This window comes from Coloeus monedula, assembly GCF_965178545.1.
Source record: "Coloeus monedula genome assembly, chromosome: 9".
NCBI classification, from domain to species: domain Eukaryota; kingdom Metazoa; phylum Chordata; class Aves; order Passeriformes; family Corvidae; genus Coloeus; species Coloeus monedula.
In genome coordinates, this window is record NC_138789.1 from 17,525,151 (window position 1) to 17,550,030 (window position 24,880).

General features: G+C 38.2%; 1 protein-coding gene across 1 annotated transcript in view; it reads left to right on the forward strand.

Moving 5' to 3' along the window:
• Positions 1–24,880, forward strand: part of ZNHIT6 (zinc finger HIT-type containing 6) — a 30,569-nt gene that overhangs the window by 549 nt on the left and 5,140 nt on the right. Inside the window, exons 2-8 of the mRNA XM_082287211.1 lie at positions 776–841; positions 936–1,042; positions 1,127–1,212; positions 2,442–2,545; positions 8,550–8,618; positions 9,413–9,493; positions 9,994–10,074. Coding sequence (XP_082143337.1) covers positions 776–841; positions 936–1,042; positions 1,127–1,212; positions 2,442–2,545; positions 8,550–8,618; positions 9,413–9,493; positions 9,994–10,074 — 594 coding nt within the window. The remainder of the gene's footprint in view (positions 1–775; positions 842–935; positions 1,043–1,126; positions 1,213–2,441; positions 2,546–8,549; positions 8,619–9,412; positions 9,494–9,993; positions 10,075–24,880) is intronic.

Genomic DNA, 24,880 nt, shown 5'->3' on the forward strand with positions numbered 1-24,880 from the left:
TGAAAACTTGACTGATATGTGAGAAATGTTATTTCTCGTTTTTATTTGTCAGATTTAAAATAAGAAGGATGATTATTTCAGTTGACATATCAAGAACTTTTTCCTAAGAGTGGCAGAAACATCTTTTTTAATAGCCTCGTTAAAAACACATGATCATATTTGTAGAGGAACTCAATTTTTCATTGATATTTGTTTGTTATACTGGTAAGGCTTACACATTTGTGCCTGAAAGGTTCCCTTACTTTGGAGTTTGCACAGCTGACAGCCAGAAGCTGTTTGGCTGACCATGTTGTCATGGTCTTTTTGTTTCAGTGAAAAAATGGGTTGCATTGTTCAGGCTTTGGTGTGAATCCTTGAAATTTACTTTCCATCTGCCTAAAACTGGGAATATTATAAGCCAGCATGGTACAGTGCACATTACAGGTGAGGCAAAAGGAGAAAAGCACTGATACAACCAGGCCACAAAGCATAAACTGATAAAGGCTTGTTATGCTTCCAATTCTGGAATTAGCACGTGGTTTGTTTTTTTTCTTTCAAGCATCTACTGTATTTTAATATGTATGTGTTTGGAGATACTCCACATAGCTTATGTTTTGTCTGCCACCTTTCCTAATCCAGGGCATTTGTATTTTCTCTTTTTCCTTTCAAGGTGCACATAGCTTTTCCTAAAAATGCTGATGGATGGCCTAGTGCCTGGTTGTTGAGCAGGCATTTTTATAGGCCAGTCAGGTGCAAAAATGCTGCATTATTGAGAAGTGTTTTTTGCTTCTTTCAGGTGTGAAACCTGCAGCAAAGAAGAAGCTAAGTACAGATGTCCACGATGCATGAAATATTCGTGCAGGTATCTATTATCTGAACTAAATAGTTTCGATTATTTTTCCCATTCTCATGCTGAACATGTTAATGTTTTGGGGTTTTTTTTTTTGTCATTTCAGCCTATTGTGTGTAAAGAAACATAAGCTTGCATTGAGCTGCAACGGAGTCAGGGATAAAACAGCATTTATCTCAGTAAATGAATTTACTGACTTGAACCTTTTGAGTGGTAAGAACATACCTTGTGTGTTCTAAAACTCTCTGGTTTTACTAGGTTGGCGCTACATTTTTCTTTGTTTTTTTAAACCTTCAGATTATCGTTTCCTGGAAGATGTAGGAAGGACAGCTGATGCTGCTGCTCGACATTGTATGGTGCATAGTCCAGCAACAAAAAGACTTGTAAGTTTTTGATTATCCTCTTGCTGTGTTGGAGTTAGGGTAGGCTACCTTTGAATTCCCACTGAGGCAGTCCCAATCCAGACTCCAGAGCTGGTGCCTCTCTTATGAAGGTATGAATGACCCTGAATTTTAGAGACAGAAATCAAAAGAAGTCATTAGGTTTATGCAGTAATAGATGGCTACATCCAGTTGCTTGGAAGAATAGATTGCTAACTATATGCATTCTTAAAATTTATGCATGACCACTGTTGCTGCTGAATGATAGACGTGAGTTAAGAAATTCTGAATGTTTCCTGACACCTCCACAACTTTTGAATTTTTAAGTACACACTTCCCAGATAAACAGTGGATTTATTAATTGCCTAAAAATTTTTACATGCTTCCCTACATACCAAATGAAGGCAGCTAGAGCTCCTCAAAGAATAAATCTAAGCAACAGTGATATAAAAGCCAGCCTTCTAAGGGAGAGGGGGTTTTTGCTGAGGCTCTTTCAGCAACTAAACACACTCCCCAAACTAAAAACAGTGAGCAAACAAATGAAACAAAAAAGCCCAACCAAGTCTACTCCGAAGTACTTAGACTCATTGATAAGTCACAAAAAGGCATCAGGGCCATTTTATTTTCCAGTCTTGTGAAGATATCTTTAAATACAGCACTGAACTCAGAATTTACATTGATAACAGAATAAATTCAGAAGACTCCAGCTTCCTCTCTGGCTGGAGTCATTACTCTGTGTGTGTGTGTATTTAGCACCATGATGTCCTGAAAATTTGTGCTGAAGATGGTGAGACTGCATGGGTAGCAGGTTTAGGGGTGTGATACTGGGCATGTTAATGGGATGATGCCCTTAGTGCTACCTTCAAATCAGAATTTGTCAGTGGCTGGGATGGTGCTTGTGCATCCCTTCTGCCAGCAGGGTTGTAACCCAAAAAGCATCGTTGTGGTGGTATTGCACCCACAGTGGTCACACTGTGACCTTCATGGTATGTTAAAGAACTTTTACTATGAGGAGATAATTGGCATGTTCTTTTTTAATAATAAAAAAACTTATGAAAATGTTTCAGAGAGTTTCTAGGCTTACTTCATTTTTTTTTTTCCATTCAGGTTGGTTTTTTAAAAATTCAGAGTATTTAATTAAATATGGCCTTTTCTACAGCTTTTTATTGTTCAATTTTCATGGGTTTAATATTTTCATATTTTAAAAAAAAATGGTATTTTTTTTTTGCCAGTTGTACTGCTTGAGGAACAAAGCTCGAGGGTGTAATATTGAGCTAAAGACACTGCCTGTTGGATTTACAAAAAGAAGAGAAAATTCCACCACCTTCAATTTCATGTGAGTCTTCAGTTGGTTACAGTCAGCAATATTTTATTTTTACTGAGCATATAATGATGAGAATTTGAGTTCATACCAATATGCTTGCTTTAAAATCTGTTAGATGCACTTTTTTTTTTTTTCAAAAACTATTTAATATTTTATGCTTCAGGTTTTCTGTTTTTTTAAGGTTGGTTGAGCTCAGTTTAAAGGCTTACATAATTCGTGCTGTATTTTGAAAAATGCTAACACTGAGTAACAATAGGAAGAATCAGTGCTGTGGTGCTTTTTTTCCTTTTAATTAACACTTAGTTTTTCTGCTGGAAGAAGAAAATGCTTCTTTAGAGGTTTATGCTAAGGGATTGATGTAGAAAGCTCGCACAAGTCCCTGTCTTTGAAAAGGCTGACTTCAGATCTGAGGAGGTGCTTCAGTACCTGTGTTGTATTCTGTGACGGGAGTTGCTGTGCTGGAGAGCGTGTTTGATACAGCACAGCTTAGAGAGACAAGTACAGACAGATGCGAATTCAGGAAGAAGGCTAAGGAAAATTTAAATGTTTTTTCCTTTATCCACTCTGTGGTTTTTCTCTTATATTCAGAATTTGTGTTTCAAAGTATTTTCACAGTAAAAATAAAAGAAATGACAAAGTATTTCGTTGTGACAGAAATCAGGTCTACAGTTCAACTCAGTGATGTACTGAGGTGAAATATAAATGCCTTCTGAGCTTCTCACACCAGGGAGATCCCTGATGACTCACATCCCCCTGATGGCTCCTTTACTTGTATTGTTCATGGTCTCAGTTTTGGTGGCAAGCTGTGTTTTCAGGATGCATTTTCCCTGTGTTCTCGGAGCTGTGCACTCTACAGTGTCAGTCTCTGGCTGGCCACCAGAGGTCTGTCTCTGACAGAGTAATAACCCACCTGGAAACTGCTCCATACACACACCTGGATCGTTTAGGCAGTTCTGGAGAAAAGCATAGGGGGCTTTGGTTTTGCACATAAAGTAGTTTTTAGCAGAACGTAAGCATCAAATAGATGTAGAGGTGTAACCTTTTAAAGTTACATATTTATCAGTTCTGTTAAAGAAAACCCAGGGTGAACCAATGGAAAGAAAGGAAATCTGAGGTATTTTCTCGTCTCTCTGCCCCAGATTTATAGGTCTCCCCTCAGAACAGACCAGGTCTACCCCAGACCTTGCAGAGGTTACCTCCCTCTTTACTGACTTCCCTGTCTTTGGCTGCATATTCTGCCTTTTACAGATCCTTTTTACTAGCCTCATGCTGGAAAAAGTATCTCAGGCTTAGAGTTGAATTTCACTTTAACAGGGAAGTTCCTTAATGTTTTGAATAAAACAATAAAGACACTTAACAGGTTTAGGCTAAGGAGTAGCCTTCAAGAGCAAGTGCAGGAAGCCCAGGAATGCTGGGGTCAGTAGCTAAGAGGACAGAAGAACAGAAAGGGGGCAGACACAGGGAGGTTTGACGCTGTTGGGAAGATCCTGGGCATGGTACATAGTTGTGCTGACAGACATTTGCCTTCATGTACCGTGTTCTTTTTCCTCTAGAAAGCCTTTTTAGGTACACACTGAAGCATAGCTTGCATTGGGGACAAATTAAACTTTGAGCAAATTACACGTTCATGTGTATTGTGTAATTTTTGTTGGTTTTGTAGAAGCAGATTTAAAAACTAAGAGAATGGGGCAAAGAAGGTGACTTCTTGGCAAATAGGCATGGAATTATTTCACAGGCTGTTCAAATTCAGTGATGCATGTTAAAAATTAACATCTGTTTTTTGGGCAGGTTTCTTTTGGTTTTTGGTTGTTGGGTTTGTTTTTTTAATTGGCATGTACTGCTTACTCTCTTTAAATGGATTCTAAGGAATCCAGTTTGATCAAACCAGTGAATATCAGGCATTTAGCACCTATCTCATGGGACTTCATGACACCCATAACATTTTGTTAAATCTCACATTGGAATGAGGTAAAGCTGCACAAATAGTCATATATCTATTATATGAGCTTAGCACCTGACAGTGCTTAGGGTCTGGTGTGTCCCTCTCCTGTAGATGTGAGCCCCTTCTCATGCTATTTGTTAGTCAAGATTTATAGACTGATTGCTCCAGAGGGTGGAGGCTGGAAGCTGCTCAACATCTGTGCGTGGAAAACTGAGAACAGGCTTCTCCCATGTCCTCTTCACACTCTCCCTGTGAGCCAAGCTGTTGGGCAGTACAAGGCAGGAATGAGAGTAGTCCAAAACTAGGAAGTACAAGATGTGTTCTTGTGTCATCTCCTGCCTGTGCCAGCGCTGGAGGACTGATCTGTGTCGTTTCAATGTGTTAACCAGACTCTTCATTTCCTGGATTCCATGAGTTTGTTTGCTAAATCCGATGTTGTGGAAGCATACGTGCCAATGCTGGGCAACACAGGGATTAGACTAATGTGTAATATTGAATATCTAGGTAATGGAGGGTCATTAGAAAGTAGAGTCTGAGTCCACAGTGTTAACTCATGGTACATCTGACTTTTTATTCATGAATTATTTTTAATGTACTGCTTCACCCTACATTTCCTGTGGTGCCCTTATTTTCAATACAACTGAGAGTTCCCGACTGGATATGTTCTGCCATGGAGTTGGTGGGGTGAATTGCTGGGATAGGAAGCCTCTGGGAAAGGGGTGAAGGATGAGGCCAGGCTGAAACCAACAGCAGGAGCATCAGCTGGGAAGCTCCAGCCAGCAGGTCAAATGGGAAGTGGGGAATGAGCTTGCAAGTCCATGGCTCCTGGTACGCTGGCAGGAGATGATGTAGTGATACTGAAATGGGACAGTGCAGTTCCCTGAGCTCTGCAGCTTGTGCTGCCTTGCTCCAGCCCATGGCAGCAGAGTGGCATGGAATGCTTCATGGAGTGAGCTTACTTAAGTGCAGATGACTTACGCAATTAGGCATTTTCATTTAGAAAATGAACATAGTACATGTCTGTTGTATTTGAAGGAAATACTACCCCAGTGAGCCATAATGGAAAATGAAGTCAGTGAGATCTGGAGCCAGGATATCTAACTTTAATCAGAACTTGCTGTGAAGCAGCTTTGATAGCATCTACAGTTGACATCAAGTTCTCTGGGCACAGATCAGTGATGGTGAGGGATGCTTCACTTCAACAGGCACCCAGCAGGCTGTTTTTCAAGACTTCATTGTACAGTGAAGAGTATGAGGCTATCCTGTTCCAGGCTTCTTTTTCCTCTTTCTTACTTTTATCCTGTTTTTAATCTGTCTTGCCTCTTTCTGCTTGCCATTTACTTCCAGGCAAGAGTACTTTGAAGAGAGATGAAGTCATTAATTGCAGTTTTGGTATTCGTTTGCTGAGAAAGAAATCAAACATTTTGTTTTTCATAGTGGAACTTCTTGACAAGAAATGAACTTTTTTAACTTCAGCTTCACAGCACTTTCTGTGCACTATTCCATAGACTAGATTGTGCCTGGAAGGGGGAGGGGGGGCAGATGTCTGAGAAGAACCCTCTTAAGCTGATTTTTCAGCTGCGATGATGAACTGAGTCTGCCTCAGTGAGCCCACAGGGAACCAGTCTTGCATGTGAAATGAGCATGTGCTGTGTGACAACCGTTTGTACAGACACGTGAAGAGTGTTCCTAGCAACAGATAGCAGATAGCTAAAGTACTTTTCTGGAGCATTTGTTTTTCAAGTGCCTGTATTAGAGACAGTCCTCTGGGCCACATGCATGTTTCTGTGAGCTGTGTCATGGTTTGTCTTGTCACATTGATTTGGCTGTCTTGATTTAAAGATCAAAGTATCACAGAAAGGGTTATATCTTCAAATATTTAGAATAGGTAAACATGGCCTGTTTGAAAAAATTGTGGAAGATGGTGAGTTAAAGGAAAAAATGCTAGCAAGCCTCATGTTAGTTAATAATGTAGAACAAAACCCTCATCTGAACAGTCCTTATAAACATTTTAATAAATGTGCCTATCATTAGTGTTTCCTTCAGCTAATGGTGGTGACCCTAGTTCTGTGTCTAAAGCTTTCTAAATTTTACTAAGGTCTCCCTGGGAAAGTGCTTTGAAATAATACCATTCCATGTTAAATGGCAGATATTAATGTGTCTGAGAGGAATCACAAGCTTGTTAATTGCAAGGGAACTGAACTGGTTACATAACCCTATTGATATTCCAGTTTACTCTGTGTGTATGGTATCACTGGTGCTTCCTTCAGCTGTCAAGGTAAGAATTGCAAAACCTTGTTTCCCTGACCTTGCAAAAAAGTCCCAAAATTCCACTCAATGATTTTGAGTTATTTAAAAACATTTTGCAATTTGGTAATTCTAGACTATCATACCAATATGCAAAACAGGATAAAAATCATGGGTCCAAATACTATGCCAGCTTCTGATTTTATATATATGCTGTATGATTAATAATGTTTTCTGTGTTATCCTCCAGCTCTGGTCTTCTTACCTCTTTCAGACCTGATGATCTCTAATTTCACCTTGTCATTCAAGGAAGGCATTCTCATTCTCCACTTTAGCAAACATGAGCAGAGAGAAAGGAGGAATCACAAGGCATGCTGCACAACTCTGCTGAGGCACACATTGTTTTGGGGACCCTGGGCTTCATTAATTCTTTTTATTCTAATTACTACCTTCTTGGGAAGGGGGTTCCTGCTTGCTCTTTTCTTGGTAAATACTAATATGTCTGATTTTACTTGTACTCCAGAAAGTATAGTTCAGCTGTAAAACTCAGTTTTCTCCTAGGAACAACTAGGTAAGGGAATTATTTATTTGATAATCTCACTTTATAAAAAGTGCTTGCATTTAAAAATTGCTGTAAGAGTTAATTGATCACAGCACCTAAGTTTACTATTTTGCTGGTGGATGCACGTACACTCATCTCTGCAGCCAGCTAGAACCTGCTGGATGATGTTTCATCTGCCTGATAAACAAATTAAACAACATGTTGGAACAACACTGTGTTTACTTTTTATTGTAGACCAGAATTTTTGCATAACTGAGGGTGATTATCCTGGATACAATGAATCATTGGCCTTAAATAATGTTTAAAAAAGTAGTTAAAAAAGAGACACCATTAGATGTCCCTGTCCTTCACAGGTGTTTGAGCTCTGATTTCTAAATCTTTGCTGTTTGTCATGAGTGTGAATTTCTAAACCAGAGCAAAAGGCCAGGAACCTATCTTTTAGGTTGTGCTTTCTCGTAGGGGAATCTTTTAGAAAGGTTTCTGCAGATTTTCTGCAAATGAGCAAAAAGGCCAATATAGACTGCCTGATGTAGCAAAGTACTCTCTACCTAATACTGCCTTTCTTAAGGTGATACTAGTCTCGAACTATGCTTCAGGAGCTTCTTTTCTCAGGTATTCATTGCGCTAGCTGGAAAGGGAAGATGCCTCATAAAAATAACAGCTAACATACAGAAGAAGGGAATGTGACATCATTTCGTCTGTACCAAAAGTTTTACGATCTTGCTGTAAAATGTTTGTTCTTTCTGACTTCTCTTGTCCATATTATGCCAGAAGGCAACTTCCCTCCCTGGCCACGACACATTTGAGGCCATCATTGCTGGGAAAAGATGAGTCCCCTGTGTTCTGTAGGACCTGGCCTCAGCTGGAGCTCTGGCTATTATTGTTGCAGAGGTTTGGTAATCTGTCCTGGGTGATATGCCAAAAAGCAGTTTCCTTTTCTGAAATTAAAGGGCAGCTGGAATATTCTCCCTTTTAAAATGTGAAATACCGTTGATCAGTTAATGGGTGATATCTTACTATATTTGTAAGGAACAGATTTTCATCCCATGAGGACTTGAAATTCAGCAGGATGTGGGAGCATTACATCTTTCAAAGAACATCTCAGCTTCTCTGCACACCCCTTTTACTATTTGAAGCCATTCAAAATCTTAACTCTGTATTTTCTTCTGCACCCATGCTGTCGGCTACCAAGCTTTATCATAGAAAAAATAAATAGTAGTTGTTACCAACTAACACTAAGAATATGCATTTCTTTTTCTTTTCAGGGAGAACAAGTTCTACTGGCATTTGAAGCTCGTATTTCCTCACTGTCATGCTGAATACACTTTAAAAGGGTACAGAGCTTTAAAAAAGATTTTTATAAGGTTTAAATTAATCTGCTGAAGTTAAACTGCAAAATATTTTGATCAGTTCTTACTGAGTTCTGTTATACAAGGTAAACTCAGGTATTAATTTTAGTCTTAATTAAAAGGGCATTTCAATTTAAAAAATATTGAAAGTTGTTTAGTCTTTTCCTCTTTGAAAGCTAGCAGACTTTTCAAATCAGGCAAAATGTTTGGTTGTTAGTCCTTTTATTTATGTAAATAGAGAGGTTGTATATTCACGATAGCAGTACCCCTACACCTAACGTATTCTGTTCTCATGGAGCAGATGTTCAGCAAGATTTGCCACCTCTCCTCACCTGCACTGTGGAGCTGACCTTCATACAGGGTGAAATGGTTGCATTGTTTGCTTTGTAGGAAAGTCCACAAACATGTTTCGAAAAGGCAAAAAACTAAGCTTTTATTGACAGATGTTTCTCCTTTTTTCCTAGCCTGAAGGGAGGTGAGAAGTATGCCCTTGTCTGCTTCTAGGGCTGCAGGAACAGCGTGTTTCTTTTGCAGGGTTAGAAACTAGAGATATGCATCTGTTTACTCCTCATACGTGCCTGTGAAATCCCAGTGCTGAAATGGAGATAAAGCTGCCCATATCTGTGCAGTATTGATACACATTTATGATCCTCCCATAAACTACTCAACTGTGCCACTATAACATGCTAATATACAGCTTCCTCCAAGTGACTCATAATAGTTATTTGTGTATATGATGATCAATGTCTCACATGCTTGATTTTTATCTTTGGTGAAAGGGTGCCTGATGATAAAACACTTGCTGATATCCTCAAGCCATACATTGATCCAGTGGAGTCAGATCCTGTAGTTTGTCAAAGGTGTGTATTGAATAACTTTTCTGCCTAGTTGATATAATGCACTAATAAAAGAAGGGAATGGTTCTGAATAAATGGCTTAAATTAGCTGCATTATCAGCTTGCAGAGCTGAGTTCCCAGTCAGCAGTACATCTTTAATTCCTGTGGTGAAAACCATCCTAACATTCACCAACCAACTAACCCTGGGGTATAGCCACCAAATTTAAACCAGCAAAACATTAAGAAACTGACTCACGGCTTAAAGACCAAGTAAAGCAATTATAATTCTGAAAAATGTAACCATAATTAACCTCAGTGGAGGTGAGGATTTACATCTTCAAAATAATTAGAAAAACATGCTAATAATTATAACCCTCATTTATAGGAAACAATATGTGACAAATTATTGTTTTCATGAAAAAAATACATTGTTTTGGCAGTTGACATGCATATCTTATGGATGACAGGAAGAAAAGTCATTGTACATCATTTCTGCATCTTCGCTGCCTTTTTTTTTTTTCAGATTAAAAATCTATACAGCATCTCCTCAGTCAGATCTACGAATTTTAATGAAAATAGAAAACAGGAGCCGAAACTCTATCAGGTGAGGTGGTTCTTCAGTTTGTGTGCTTACTAATTAAAAATAACAAAAGGATTTAACATGTTTCTTAGTCTTTAATTTTACAGTTGGAGATTACATAATCTCATGGATTAAACTTCAGTCAGTAATTACAAATGGTCTTAAAAATGATTTGGCAAAAATGCTGATTCTTTGTCTTTTAATATGTCAACATTGACATTTCGGTGCTATTATTGAGTAAGCAAGCCCCTACCTAAACTGCTTCAGCAGAAGTCCGTGCCAGTGTAACAGAACACAGGTTTGTGTTAAAATGCTAAAGAACTGTATTGATCCATAGATCTTCCTGTCTGGAAGTTCCTCTCTGGATATGTTAACCTCCCTCAGGGAGTTGAAGTGATAGTCAAGGAGAGTTATCTTTTTAAATCACTGCAGCAAAAATTATGTGTTTATCACAACCCAGTCACTGCATTTAAAATTACACATTTTTCTCAAAGTTACTTGCTCATCGCTCTTCATGTTACCTTATTTCTGGGTGTGGGCTTTTATGTCTTCAGAATTCAGACTTGTGCAGAATTGTTTTCTTTGTTTCCAGAACAGACAATAATCTTGAACTTCAAAATCAAACTTTAAATAAATACTTTTTGCTAATATAAATACCGTTCTGAACACTCCATCCTGTTGTCATTGCTGCTGAAAAGGATATATATCAGCATAGTATCATAACTTACTGTGGTTCACAAGTGATTCCTAGTTAGGCATCTGAAAGTACATTCTGGTCTTCAGATGTAACAAATGTAAATAGTATGCTTCCCTAAAATATGATACATTATTTCCAAGGGGGGAATAAAGGTATATTATAAGAATTTTAGCTGTAACTTAGCTTCCAGTTTATGCTGGGTTTTTTTCCCAGTAATATTAAAAAATGCGTAATGTGCTTTTCAGTTCAAGTTCAAGTGCAAGCTCTTAATGATGTTGATTGATTTTTTCTCTTTGCAATCATTATTTGAAATATGGTTGTAACATTTGCCATCAGAATTGCCAGCTAGAAATCTGTTGGTTGTAAGTGAATTTGAAGATAGAGAGCCATGGTTCTTATAAGCAGGGGGAAAACATGAAAGGCTTTGGACTGACCAGTACCCCGTGTCTGAGTGTTATAAGTGTGGGAATAGTGAGTTCTCATTTGTGGAACACTGAAATTGTAAGGGACCAGCTGTTTCAGCTGAGTGTTCAGAAGTCCATGGAGCCTGATGGGTTTCATCCTAGAGTACTGAAAGAGGTATTGGATGTTACAGCAAGACCTCTCTTGATCATGTATTAAAGGCCTTGGGATCTGAGGAGGTCCCTGCTGACTGGATGTCATGTTTTAACCTAACAGGCAGCTAAACACAGCTCAGGCACTCACACAACACCCCACATCCCCAGTGGGATGAGGAAGAGAATCAGGAAGAAAAAATTAAAATTCTTGTGTTGTGATAGTTTATTAGCACAAAAAAGGAAAGGGTGATAATGATAAAAGAATTAGAATATACAAAACAAGTGATGCCCAGTGAAGTTGCTCACCATCCACTGGCCAGTGTCCAGCCAGTTCCCAAGCAGCAGCCCCTGGCCAGCTTTGCCCTTAATTTATGTGCTGACCATGTGTGATACGGTATGGAATATCCCTTTGGCCAGTTGGGATCAGCTGTCCTTGCTGTGTCTTCTCCCAGCTTCTTGTGCCTTCCAGCCTACTTGCTGGTGGGGTGGTGTGAGGAGCTGAAAAGACCTTTATACTACAGTATCAGCAGTGGTCTTTCACATTTCCTTTTTTAGGAAAGAAGGAAAAGTTGGTTTTGTAATAGTAGATAAAATCCACATTTTAATCTTTTCAAGTGTAGTATTTAAGCTGTTTGGAAGTGAAGTATGTAAGGTTTGGAAAGAAACCAGTTTAATACAGAAGTTGACTATCTCTTGTGCTCTTTAGGTTTTTTTTGTTACTTAACCATTTGCCTCTTCTGAAGTATTTATAATATTTCCTTACGTCGCAGATTTGAGCAAGAATTCTTTTTTATTAAATTAAATTAACTTAAATATTCTTAAGTCTGAGACTCATCTGTATTCCCAGAATCAGCCTGTTTGTTGATGATGAGGTTGGAGTAATTGGTATTTATCCCACTTAGTGAATGTAAAGTTGGAAGTACAGGAACACCAGTAGAAAGTTAAAATAGAAGTGTATTTTGACTTGAGGACAGCACTTCTGCAGTTGGAAATTACATGAATCTCTTCATATAAGTTGGTGGAGCAGGCCCAGCTGGGGCAGTGCAGACAGGTCAAAGAAACAGCATACTGAAGAAAAATTCCTCCTCTGAAAGGAAAGAACAAAGTTTGTTTGAAATGATGGGACTGCTATGTCAGCATAAAGTCACTTCTGTCGACATAAGCTGTGTCTGTGCCAGCAGGCACTCTCAACGCTGTTGTTGTGACAAAGGCTCTGTGAGGGAATTCAGAGTTTTATTGTAGTTGCATTACAGTTAAGTAAGAGGGAATTTGTTTTGATTTCTTCTCCTTTTTGTTCCTCGCCCCTAAGTTAATTGGAGAATATTGGCTCTTACTCTATGAATCAATATGTGGAATTGCAGTGGAAGTAGTTGTGATGTAACATAACCAGCTTGCTGCTTAGTGGTGTTCCCTATGGAACAAAAACTGAGTGGAGACAGAGCTCCCTTACCTTTCTTTATGTTTCTTTAACAGTGGGAAGCATTAACTGCTGGTTTGTGTAGCCTTGAGTGCCACTGTCAGCTCAGTGTAATTTCTCATCCTGTGCCTCCTCATTCTGCATGATTTTAGGCTGTATATTTCTGTACGGAAAAAAGATCTTCCATCACTCGGTGGGCAGACTGAAGGAATAGGATTGGTGTAGGCTACTCATACATGTAAGTGTACATGAATGCTGTATTATCTACAACTTCTGTGCCCACCAGAAAAATTTCTTCTCCACAAGCACTAGATGATAGAAAAGTTGTAAACACACGTTGTTATGTCAGATGTTGGTTTTAGGCTTAGCAGAACCTTTTGGAAAAAAGTCCTTTTCGTATTTACAATTGTGTATTATTGAGGAAGTGCAGTGGTGTTTTGGAGAGAATCTAAGCAGGATTATTATGGGTTATAAAATGTTAGTCTTCTAGTTTTAAGGTAGGTATGCTACAGAAGGAGTTTAGTATTTCCTGTAATTGTTTATGAAACAGGAGTTTGTGGTTTAGTTTGGCTGGTTTTTGTGTTTCACAGCAAATCACCCTTTTAGTTTGAAGGTCCTTTGTAGAATGCTTTAAATTTTTGGGGTTTTATTTTTTTCTTTCTTCAGAAATAGAAATTAGCCATGAAGTACTGATTTCTGTTTTCTCACAGGAATTTTGCAGAACTGCAGAAAGCCACTGGTGTGCAGGTATTGTGGATAGCTGCCAAATACAGTGCTTGCTTTCTTCTTGCTGTGTGTCTTTTACCATCAGTGGTGACAGTTCCTAGGGAACTTTGCGATAAGTTATTATTTCTGTCTTCCCTAAAACCAGCCTGTAAGAATTGCTTTCAGTATTAATTGGTAGCACTCCACAGTTAATTGGGGTAACCTAAAGCATAATTTCTCCTCATGTCTTCTTGGTCCTACCTGTCATCTCATGCTCTATAACTCTCAGTTACACTTGGTTGTCTTCTCATTAGCTACACTTACTTTATGAGGAATCTTGCAAAGGAGGGTTTCAAAAAACAAGCGTTACATAACTGTCTTCTTCACTTAAAACCTTTTGCTTTTAAAGTAAGTTTGGAAAAAATCTGCATTTGAGTGGGTCAGAATAGTTTTCCATTTGGTACTGCTTGCTTCGATCACCTGTTATGCAATATTTAGTTAGTGGCTGGTGTCCATTCTCTCCTTGGCTGTAGCTATTCCAAGAAAGGTTTAACTTCTGCCTCTTGGATGATTTTTATAGTCTACATTCTTTTATAAAGTAGTATTTTCTTTCTTCAGGATAAATTAGTGTCCTGACTATCTTCAGACCTTTATTTGGGATGCCTTCAAAGTGACTTCATATGGTAAGAGTATTGCTTTTTCCAGTAAGGAAAGGAAAGGTGCAACAGCCAAATTACACAGTGTGGTTTGGGAAATACACCTTCTCATTTTCCTGAGAATAGCCTTATCAAGCTTCATGTAACAAAAAAACTAAACCAAAACAGCAACCAGCCCTTCCCAAAAAGAATTCCTTAATCAAACAGATCGTTGGTCTTTTTTATTAGTAAGTTAATAGTCAGAGTTAGGTTGTTTTGTAACTACGGATACCTCATGAGAAATTCATTTACTCAGCCTTATCATATAAGGTGATCCTATTTCTAGAAGAGAAATAACTGCAACTTAAACTTAATTTTAAAAATTAAGTATAATTTAATTAAGTACTGATACTTTCAGAGACAAATCTAAATAAGGTTAAACCCCACAAATTAAATACCTCTCTTACTGGGCTCGGTAACATCTTGCGTGAATCTAGTTTAGGTAGTTGACACTTTAATTCCATGCATTTGGTTTAATAGAATTAAAAAATAATGCTTTCTTAAACATCAGTGTTAGGTCTTTTGTATAGTAATGTTCTTTTTTCGCCTATTCAGAATACCACATGAGCGTTATTTCAAAATCAGTTGGTGCAGAAAACTTTGAGGATGTGAAGGTAGGAGTAGGCCCTGACAGAATATTTAGGTGCCTGGAAAATACAGTCTGGTTGGCTTTAAAAGCTTTGCAAAGTCCACTGCTTCGAGTAGACCCACATCCGTGAAGGAGCTGGAGTACAGAGCTGTACCAGACTGTATCCTGTTGCTTTCCTGTTGTAAAACTGCCACATCATACAGGGATGGATACAGAATCAGTTGTAGAATTGTATTCTGTATCAGTAGGTGCTGGTGTAGCTCATTCTCCAGTTACTCAGAAAGCAAAAAATACCAAAAGGATTTTTGTGCCAGTTCCAACATCAAGGAGCTTCTTAACTGTCTGTGGCGGCACTGGCTGGGGCACATGAGAATAATGGCATGTTTGCCACTTAATTCTTGTGGACCACAGGGAAGAAAATCTACTCAACAAGTATCAGAGGTTCTCCTCTACTAAGTGCCATTGTTTTATGGTGGTGAACACTTACTTTGCTTTAACTGATTTAATTCAGTTGCTTTCCAGAAGGCTGGATGATGTTAGTAATTTTGGATCACTGCCCTGTCTCAAGATCAGCTGGCAGAAATGAGAGTTATTTCCTTGGATGACTGAGCTCTGTGCTCAAAGAGAATTTTCTTTTGTAGTCTATTGTTTTTAAATAACTAAGGGTTAGATCACATCAGTAGGTTGCAGTAGTCACAGTAATAGATTTAGGAAGGTGAAGCTTTTTGTCTTACTATGTGCAAATAAGCCAACACACTTTTGGAAAATCATCTTGGAATTCAAAAAGTAGTAGAAATGTAATGGAACCAAATACTTTTTAATGTAGTATGTAGATTATTTATTTTCTTATCTTTAAAAATGTCTGTTAGAACTTGTTTCATGAGTTACTTCAGGATTATTTTTAAAACCCTGTTATATTAAAATACATTGAAGGTAGCCTCAAGTACTGATCTGTTAATGTTTTCCTTAATTTTTCATACTGTCTTCCTCAGGCACTTCTTCTGCATTGTCATTTGTGAATAACTTCATGTAAAACCAAGAGCGCTTATAGTCTTTGCTTCCTGCTTTTCATACATAACTGAGTTTCTTTAAAAAGTCACTGCTGTTAATGTGGTTCAGGAATCAGTTCTTTTTATTATCATATTATGACCTCATTTCAAAAATACTGCTTCATCTTGCAAAACAAGTGTGCTAGAATTAACACGTTTCAAGCATTATTTCCTCCTTTGCATTTTCTGCAAATGTTGAAAAGTGGTGTGCTTTATTTATGATTCTCTAGTCTTACTTAGGAAGCAATTTCTTTTCACATTTGTGTAGTACACAATATACATGAGACAGGAATTAAGAATACAAATCCTTGGCTGAACTGCTGGCCTTGGCATGAGTTGGAACAGACCCCAAGCTGGCTTTAACCTATGCCAGAAGATTGACAGTAGAATTCATTACTCCTCTGTAGCTTGCAGCAGCTGGCACAAAAGCAGCTCTGCCAGCTTTACAAAAGCAGGGAACCAGCTTACAATAGTCATTCTTCACTGCACAACTGTAGTCAGGCACTGGTGACTTCGTGCTGTTCAAGGGGAAGTAGAATTTGGCCTGTAGTCTGTTTCTTAAACACAGCGCTCCTATGTATTAATACTTGCTGCTGTTTTTTCCCAGAGTGTTGGATTTTAGTTGGTGGGGTTTTTCTAATTGAAACTTCTTGCTTTTCTTACTGAATACTTATGTTTTCCTGCAGGTCATTTCAGGCTTCCTGGTTTGTTACTGCAGCCATTTCAGTGTATTTCTCACATGCTCCATCTCTATCTGAATATCAGTCTCTCTGCTGACAAAAGCGATGCAGAGCAGTGGATGCCAGGTTACACAGCTTTTACTGTAAAAAGCAGTCACTTTCCTTCCTAGCTGCTTACATTCTTCATTGAAATCCTGTATTACACAACAGAGATGGAAAGCAGAAAACTACTCATTGCTGAGTATAATAAGTGTGTAGGGTCTGAATCTGTAGCATGCATAGCTAAATGTTTGTGATGTCTGACTACAATTACTTGACCTTTCAAAAGATTTTTGGGATGATTTCAAAAAAACCCAGAGTTTGTCCATCTTACTATCTTGTGCAATCATTTTTTTCTTGAAAGGGATTCCTTTATGAACCAGTAGACGCCTGGTTTTTTTTAAAGTAACAATCCAGTGTTTTGTAATCCATGCTGAATTCTTTTGGATGAACTGTTTTACAATTAATGGTATTGCATTAGGGTTTCTAGAGTGTCCCAGCTAGAGAGTTGCTGACTGAGACATTTATTGCGCAAAGATTTATTTGAAATCATAAGGTCCACTCCAAAATTCTGCTATCTGTGTTGCAGCAAGTTAAATCCAGACAACTTGTAGAGGAGGAATGTGTAAGTATAGAGGTGGAGGATGAGAGAACAGTAAGTGCTAAGTTGGCTTCAGCCGGTAGTTTGACCTGTCCAGTCATGTTGTGGTGTTCATAAGCACCACAGGCAGATCTGAAGACCTTCAGATACTTCATGTTTGCAGAGCAGGTAGGCAGACCCCAAATTCTAAACCAGAAAAACTGTACACAGTATCCTCTTTTCTCATCGTATCTGGGCTTAAAGCATGGGAACAGCCTACCCAGCACATGCACAGGCAGATTTTCTGTCCTCTCTTAGAATGTGCAGCTGGAAAAGGCTGTTTCAAGAACAGATCTTGTGGTTTGCTCCAGCCCGACATTTCTACTGGAGAGCAGAGGGCACCGCCCATGTATGTATGTAACTATGTAACATATGTATGGTATGGAAAAAGTCTTCATGGAAGTTCATCTGCTGTGTAGCATGCACATATAAGGCAGACTTGAAGGCAGGAAAACAGGCTATGAAATTCAAGAAAATACTATAGTTGGAAAAACCCTGTTGAATAATCTGTAGCCCGTTGGCTGAGGGAAGGAGCTGGTAAAAATGAGCTGTAGAGCCAAAGTGAGGTTCAAACTATTTGTCCTCTTCCACTGTAGATTAGGTGTTGTGACATGTATTGACGGGCTTAATTCAACTCTGTGGGTTGCTGTTAAAATATTTTTATGAAGGAAAAAGAGGATTTTCTGCTGGTTTCTTGGAAGAAAAAGACAATGAGATGCTGATTTAAAGTGAGCATAGTTCCTTAATTTCAGGGACTGGGAGCATGGGAAGGCTGAAAAGGCTTCTAGAAGCAAAGATACAAACTCTGCCCTGGACAGTTGAAGTGATAGGCTGAGTGTGGAATCTGCAGCACTGTGAAACACGGCAGCATAGCCATCAGTGTTTTTACAGAGACAGAGGAGAGGAGAACTTTTACATGTTCTTGTCAGGAAGGAGAAAACCTGTTATTTCCTCCTGATCCCGCCAAAAGGGAATCCCTCTGTTTTTTCTCTTTCTTGACGGAAGTGTGCTAGGACTGATTGTTTCAACATTGCCAAGTAGGGAATTGACCTTCCTGCTTGTTACCCAAGAGAATAATTTGTTTTCTTTATTTCATAATTTTTCCTTTTCATTGTAAAGCATTGGCAACCTGTACCTTAATGGTATGGTTATGGTACTGATTCCCATGAAAATAAGTATAAATTTGTGAATATGTTTCCACCATTCAGTACAGAGCATTAAAGACATTTAGACTTTCTCCATATGAGCCAAATTTGGAAGTTAATAGTTGCTATTTGGGGATTCGAAATTAGAGAAATATCAATTCTTCTTAAAGTGGAGGTTCATTAGATTAACCCAAGCATAATGACAAAAGTATTGCAAATTTACAGTGACTGATTTCTCATCAGTTTTATATTTGTTTAGTTTAGCAGTGTACTGCTTATGTTAATTTGTCAAATGAAATTTGACGTATTAGTTTTCTGAACTTGATGTATTAATAGTTTCTAATTGCATCCTTTGATACTCCTTGGTACAACTTATACCTCAAATTATTTACAGTTAGGTTTCATGGGGCTGTGTATCAGAATGCTGTCATTAAAGTAGACTTATGACTGACTTTTTCCCTGTGATCATGCCAGTATTGTATTAGTCATACAAGTTTCATATTTTGACCTCTTCATATTTTTGGGGAACAATGCACAGCTTTTACTTGTACTAAATATGCCACTGATACCTTTTCAGTTTTTGAAACTTAAGACATTCATCTGCAGTAGCCACCTCACTAGTCTTACTAATCAGAACTTTTCCCTTGTGAAATTTCACATTCACATTAAGTCTTCTGGCTTGTGGTAACTCAGGCTGTTTTGTTTCTTTATCTTGAGTCATATAGTGGCCTTACATGATTGTGGTTTACACTTTTTTCATATGTCAGCTCTATAATATTTAAAGAGTTGTACACCTTGAGCTTTTGAGCACTTTGTGAAGCTGCCCGGCTTCACAAAGTAAGTAAATTCCCATGTGTGTAAAGAACTATTGCTGTGATGCACTTGACTTACAGCATCTTTACTTGAAGCTGGATTTTTGTTCTTTTTTTTCATTATGTCTTATGACATGGGGAAAGTATTTGCATTCTTGAAATTCAGTATCACTATTTCTGTATTCTTTGCCCCAAATTCTGCCAAATGCAAGAAACTGACATTTGCTGGTTTCACATTTTCCTTTTGTTTTGTTGTAATTTGTTTTGTAACTCAAAGATGCAGAATGTTCTGTACTTCAATTACTCTTTGGATCATTGTTGTGATCCTGAATCCTTTTACCTCATTACTCTTACAGCTCAGTCCACTAAATTGTTGAAGCAGTTGCCTTATCTGCTTTATGGGTTTTGCCATCAATTGATATATTTTTCCATTATTGTCATTAAACAACTTTTACTATGCTTTTTTCCTTTGTGCAATTGCCTCATTCTCAAGAGGCTTAAACAAGGACAGCCTTTGTGCTTCTGTGGGGACATACTTGTAGTCTTACTTTGCTTCTCTCTCCTTTCCATTAACTGTTTTGTGTGTTTTCTAGGGTAGAAGTGAACAAACCAATGAATCTTTTTGGACATCTACTATTTTGTCAAATAATTTAGGCGTTCCTGCTATCTTCACTTGAGTATTACTTTTTTTTCTTCCAGGATGTTACAAGAGGGGTTTGTGAGTTCAGTTTTTCTTTTCCCCATTTTACACCTGAATTTTCAACAGTTCTTGAGTTTCTCTAGTGGCAGAGCCTCTTAGAGCCCATGAAAGAGAGGAGTTGTTACAAATTGTTACAATTTGTCTTAATATGGTCATTGTGTGAGGATGACCTATGGCTGAAATACGGCAAGGAAAAGGAACAGCTTCATGGTTTTCTCATTAATTGGATGTGCCTTTATGTACTCTGTGAATGTAGGTGTAGTTGGGAGATGGTGATGATGTCCAAGATACTTCCCTGGTATGCTGGCAGCTTTTTCTCTTGTACTTTTTCAGTTGGTTCCTAGCAGGGTTTGTGGTCCAAATGGTTGATAAAAAGAAGGTTTCTTGATCTATTTTTTTTTTCCCCAGAAAAAGCACGTTTTTGATGGAAGTGTTACTTAAGATAGGGATTTGACTTGAAAGGGATTTGGCCAGGGATCTGGTCTGTACTGGTCTTGATTAAGTTATGCAGGTATCAGTAGTAAGGAGGAGAGGTTAGTGAACGTCTGTTGAGGCAAATTATGGAGGTCCTAGACCAGGAGAAGAAAAATAACCAAGAGTGGAAGGAGGACCTATCAGGTTTTAAATACTTCTGTAAACTGTAGTATGTATTTTTTTCATATAAAAATATCAACTTGAGCTAGGTTCCCATTCTCTTTTCTTAAAAGAGTGTTCGGCAAAGTATTCCTTAATATTGTTCTGCTGTTGATAAGAGTTAGTTATAAAGGAAGTGTTATGGCAAGTCTTTTTTGTTTGTTTCTAAGATTTCTGCTGTTTTGCTCATTGAGTTTTCTAATTTTGTCATGTATCTGGACTAATAAAATTCACTGGTTTAAGTTTTTTAGAATGTCAGCATTCTAGTGACGAAGTTAAATATAAATACTGTGCATTATTTCAATACATTGTATTTGCTGCCATACAACTTTCCTGTCATACCTAATTCAAGAGAGCATTTCCCTGCTTCCATGTTCACCAAATCATAACCACACGAAGAGGTTATTCACCACTTAGGAATGAAAGTCCATCTGTTAGTTATTATCTTTGCTGTACTGCAGCACTTCAGAATGAGTGCTTGGGAGAGACTTTAAGTGCTGTACCCAGTCTTTGCCTCCTTCTAGGCATATGCAGATACCTAGGAAATGCCACCCTCTTTGGTCTGGTGAAAAAGAGTCCTTCTTTCTTCCCATATGTTAGCATAGGTTTGGTTATGGATTTTTAGGACTAGGCCCAAAACAGATAGCGTGATTTATTGTATCCGAGTTATGCCAAGTAAATACCTCGATGTTTCCACTCAGTTCTAGGAAGAAAAGTCATCTTTGTGTAAAATACGTGCAAGCAGTTTAGTTGATCTCTCTCACAGGGAATCATGAATGTCATTATACAAATCCACGTTTTGGTAATATATACAATTGTTTAGATGGCAAAAACTTGTTTGTTCTCTCTTCAGTGTCTAGAAGACTAAACTAAAGAAATAATCTGGCTACAATTTATCTTTAATTCCAGATTGCAGATTTTTTTATTATTATTAAAATTGAAGTTCCTGTAGATGACATTCAGGAAAACCTGATCAGCAGGGAATTTCCTGCTGTCTGAATTCATGGAGACAAGTTACGCCACTGCGATGATAGCCACAGGCTCCATTTGAGGGGAACTTGTTCTGATGCAGTGACCTAATGTGGCATTCCTGCCTGTGGGAGACAGATTAGGAGACTGAATTGTTGAATTCCTGGAAGGTGGTGGAATAACTATAGATAGTGAAACTAGCCTTTGCAGAAACTCACAGATGCTATCAGAAGTGCAGAGCCATTAATTTCAGTATTTTGTGAAAGGTAACAGAACTGTTCATAGAGCAAATACAACAGCTTATGTGGGAACTGATCTGGGATTGCTGAATCTTGCTAAATTTTCTCAATTGTCACAATTTTTGTAGGCTTTTAAACTGCCTGCTAGCAGGCAAATTCTGTTTAATTTTGGTTCTTCAAAAAGTAGTTATTGTTATTTCATTCCAGCTAAAATCAAAAGCTGTTGTCTGCTAAGATCATCTCTTTGTGGTCCTTATAAATGGAGTCATTTCTTATTAAGAAAAAATCCAGGCCTATTTTTTGCTTTGCGACATGGGCATGAAGCTTTGCTTGGAGCAAGAAAATAATCAGGAAAAGTGTATTATTAGATGGTGGGTGTTGTTCAGGGAGGCTGAGGGAACGTAAGGAAGGGAAAGAGAAACTATGTGGAAAGTAAATACCAGGGAAGAAAGGAGATTGAGAGGGAAGATGCGAAGAGAAGTCCTGCTGAATACAGGGATTGGGAAGCCATAGTGCAGATGATTAGTATGAATGGGACAGTGGGAGAAAAGAGAAAGCAGGGAAAGGGTTTAAAAGAAAGATGTGAAGATGGGTATTAAGGCAATGGTTTTGTTGGTATGGTCAGTTAGTTTGGAGCCAGGCTTATCTCAAATCCATCCTGGCATGAAGGGCTGAAGGAGCTTGCTTAGGATGACAGCCTCAGTTAAGCTGGTTCCTACAGCTGGTCCTGAATCTTGAGAGTCCAAGTGAAAGGATAGACTTAGACTGGTTGTTCATTTTACTGGGTTGTCAGTTGAAATGCACAGTGAAGGATGGGTTTGGAGAAGGTTACAGCTCCTTATGGGTTCTTCCTAAGCAGGCTATGTAGTCCCAGAGATAGAAAACTAGTAGGTAAAAGTGGTGATGAAAGGGTATCTGGTAATATCTGCTTGTGAGGTTCTCCCTGTTCTATCTCCTGCTTGTGGTGAGACCAATTTGCTGCACATACATGGAAGGGTCTACTATTCCAGTGTTACCCTACATCCTCAGCTCATCCTGGTGAATAATCACTACAGGAAGTTACAAATGCCATTTCATTTCATTTTTCTCCAAAGAGGTCTAGCCTTTTCATAAGTAAAAATTGAAAGTGTGTGTGTGTGTAGGTTTCTGGTTAAACCCTACAGAGCAGTTTTCTCTTGCCCTTAGGTATCTGTTGTTCACCCTCTGATGTGTGACGTTGTTCTAGTTCTGGGATGAAATTGTGAAGATTTTTATCATGAAGTGGTCTTGCAGAGATAACCTGAAAAATCGGTCTTGCTCAGGAGCTGTTCCTTACTAGACTTTGGAATTGATGTGACAAATAATAGTTTTCTTTTGAGATGTCTTAAGCATGCACAGTCAAGGAAGAGCCTGACAGGTGGATTAGCAGAAAACCTCAACTTGCACTTGTGTATGAAGTAGAGAATGTGGTAGACTGAGGTCTTTTGGATAGCATATACAGTAACAGACAAGTTTAAATAAGAGAAGCATTAAGTTCCTTTGTTATATTCTTCCTGAAGTTTACAGCTCACATTATGCACTAAAAATTTAAATGTTTTCTCTATCACTGTCAACCAATAAAATTTACTTTAACAAAAAAAGATAAAGCTCTGACTCAGTGATCTAACACTTCAGTAATTTACTATCATAAAATAGTTTTAAGTACAAATGTTTTATCTTATGCCAAGCTGGACGCTAAAGATGTTTTGTCTAAAATATGAGATAATGGAAAGTGTATTGTGGCATGTGAATTACTTTGGCCTCTTGGTGGTAAATGTTTGCTTAACCAGAAAGGAATGTGTTCGGGTTCTTGCCAAAGGAAAGGTATTGCTGTACTTTGCATTTAGAGTACTGTAAATAAAGCAGTAAATATGTTTCTGTTCACGTGTGTTAATCCACAGGTTATGAATGCATTCATTCAATAAGAAATGTAATACACTGTTATCCCTTTTAAAGGGTTTCAGTAAGAAGAGGTCGTAATTACTTTGGCTTGAGAGAAACATGAAACCAAATATTTTCATGATGATTTGAAGTTGAATATGACAGAATTTTTGCTCAAACTAAGTCTCCCTTAAATCCCAGGAACTCAGTTCTTGGTTTACCTCCAATATTCTTCTTGTGTGCTGACTCCCAGTGTACTGCTTTTAATCACACATTATTGTAAATAGTAAAGTATATAATTTCCTTCACCTATCCCATGTTGGTTTTGGCAAAAGAAAACACAACTGCATAATGTTAATGATCACAGGAGATAGAGTAGCTATGGGTAATACTCCACGTACTGCCTACAGTGTATTTTGGTTTTGAACTTCATTTGCCCTTAGCTGATACAACAGTTTAGTGGTAATTTAATAATGCTGCTTACAGAAAGAATTGCATCACTCAGATTGCAGCGTAAAAGTATCAGAGCATCCTTTGGATGCCGCAGTGACAGCAAGTGAAAGCAACAAGGTCCCTCTTTCAGAAGCCTTTGAAATACTCCTTCCTTTCCCCAAAATCCCACATCCAAGTTTCTAGTTAGACAGTTGGGAGAGAACGTTACAGTTTGAGAGAGTAATTGTGGAGAGGGTGCTGAATTTACATTTCATTACTGTGGTATCATTTGTTATGTACCTGGTTTCACCCTCCGGGGTGAAGAGGAGCCCTTTCCTGGGAAAAGACCGCACATCCAAGTCCTGTGCCTCTGGAGCACCCACGTACATGGGGATTTCTGCAGGGAGCTTGGCTCTGATGATGCTGTAAGCAGAGATTTGCTCTGGCATAACAGGGGTGTTGTACCATCTTTTAGAAATTATTGCTGCAATGCTCCTGTATCAGAACAAGGGTGTCTCTCCTACAAAAACAGAGCTCTAAGTGCTTCCAGTATACCCGTGCTTTAATAGTTGTTCAGATAAGCTTTTTATTTCATCTTCCTAGGGCTTCACTAGGTAATTCACAAACGTGATAAATAAGGTACACTAGTAATCATGTAAATTAAACCTGTAGTGTTAAAACCCGTAAGTAGAATATTAAGTGTTATTTAATTTAGAATCAGATTTTGATAATGTATCCATTTTGATAGCCCTATGTCCATATCTCATTTGCTGAAGATATTCATTAAGACATAATAAAACATTTCAAACCTCAGAGAAATTTGTCTTTCATTCTCCCTTTGTTCTTTATGTGTTAGGAGGGTTTAAAAAAATTGTGCAGTTGGAGAATAAGACTGGATATGTAATTTGAATTATAAGATAGTTCTTCTGGACA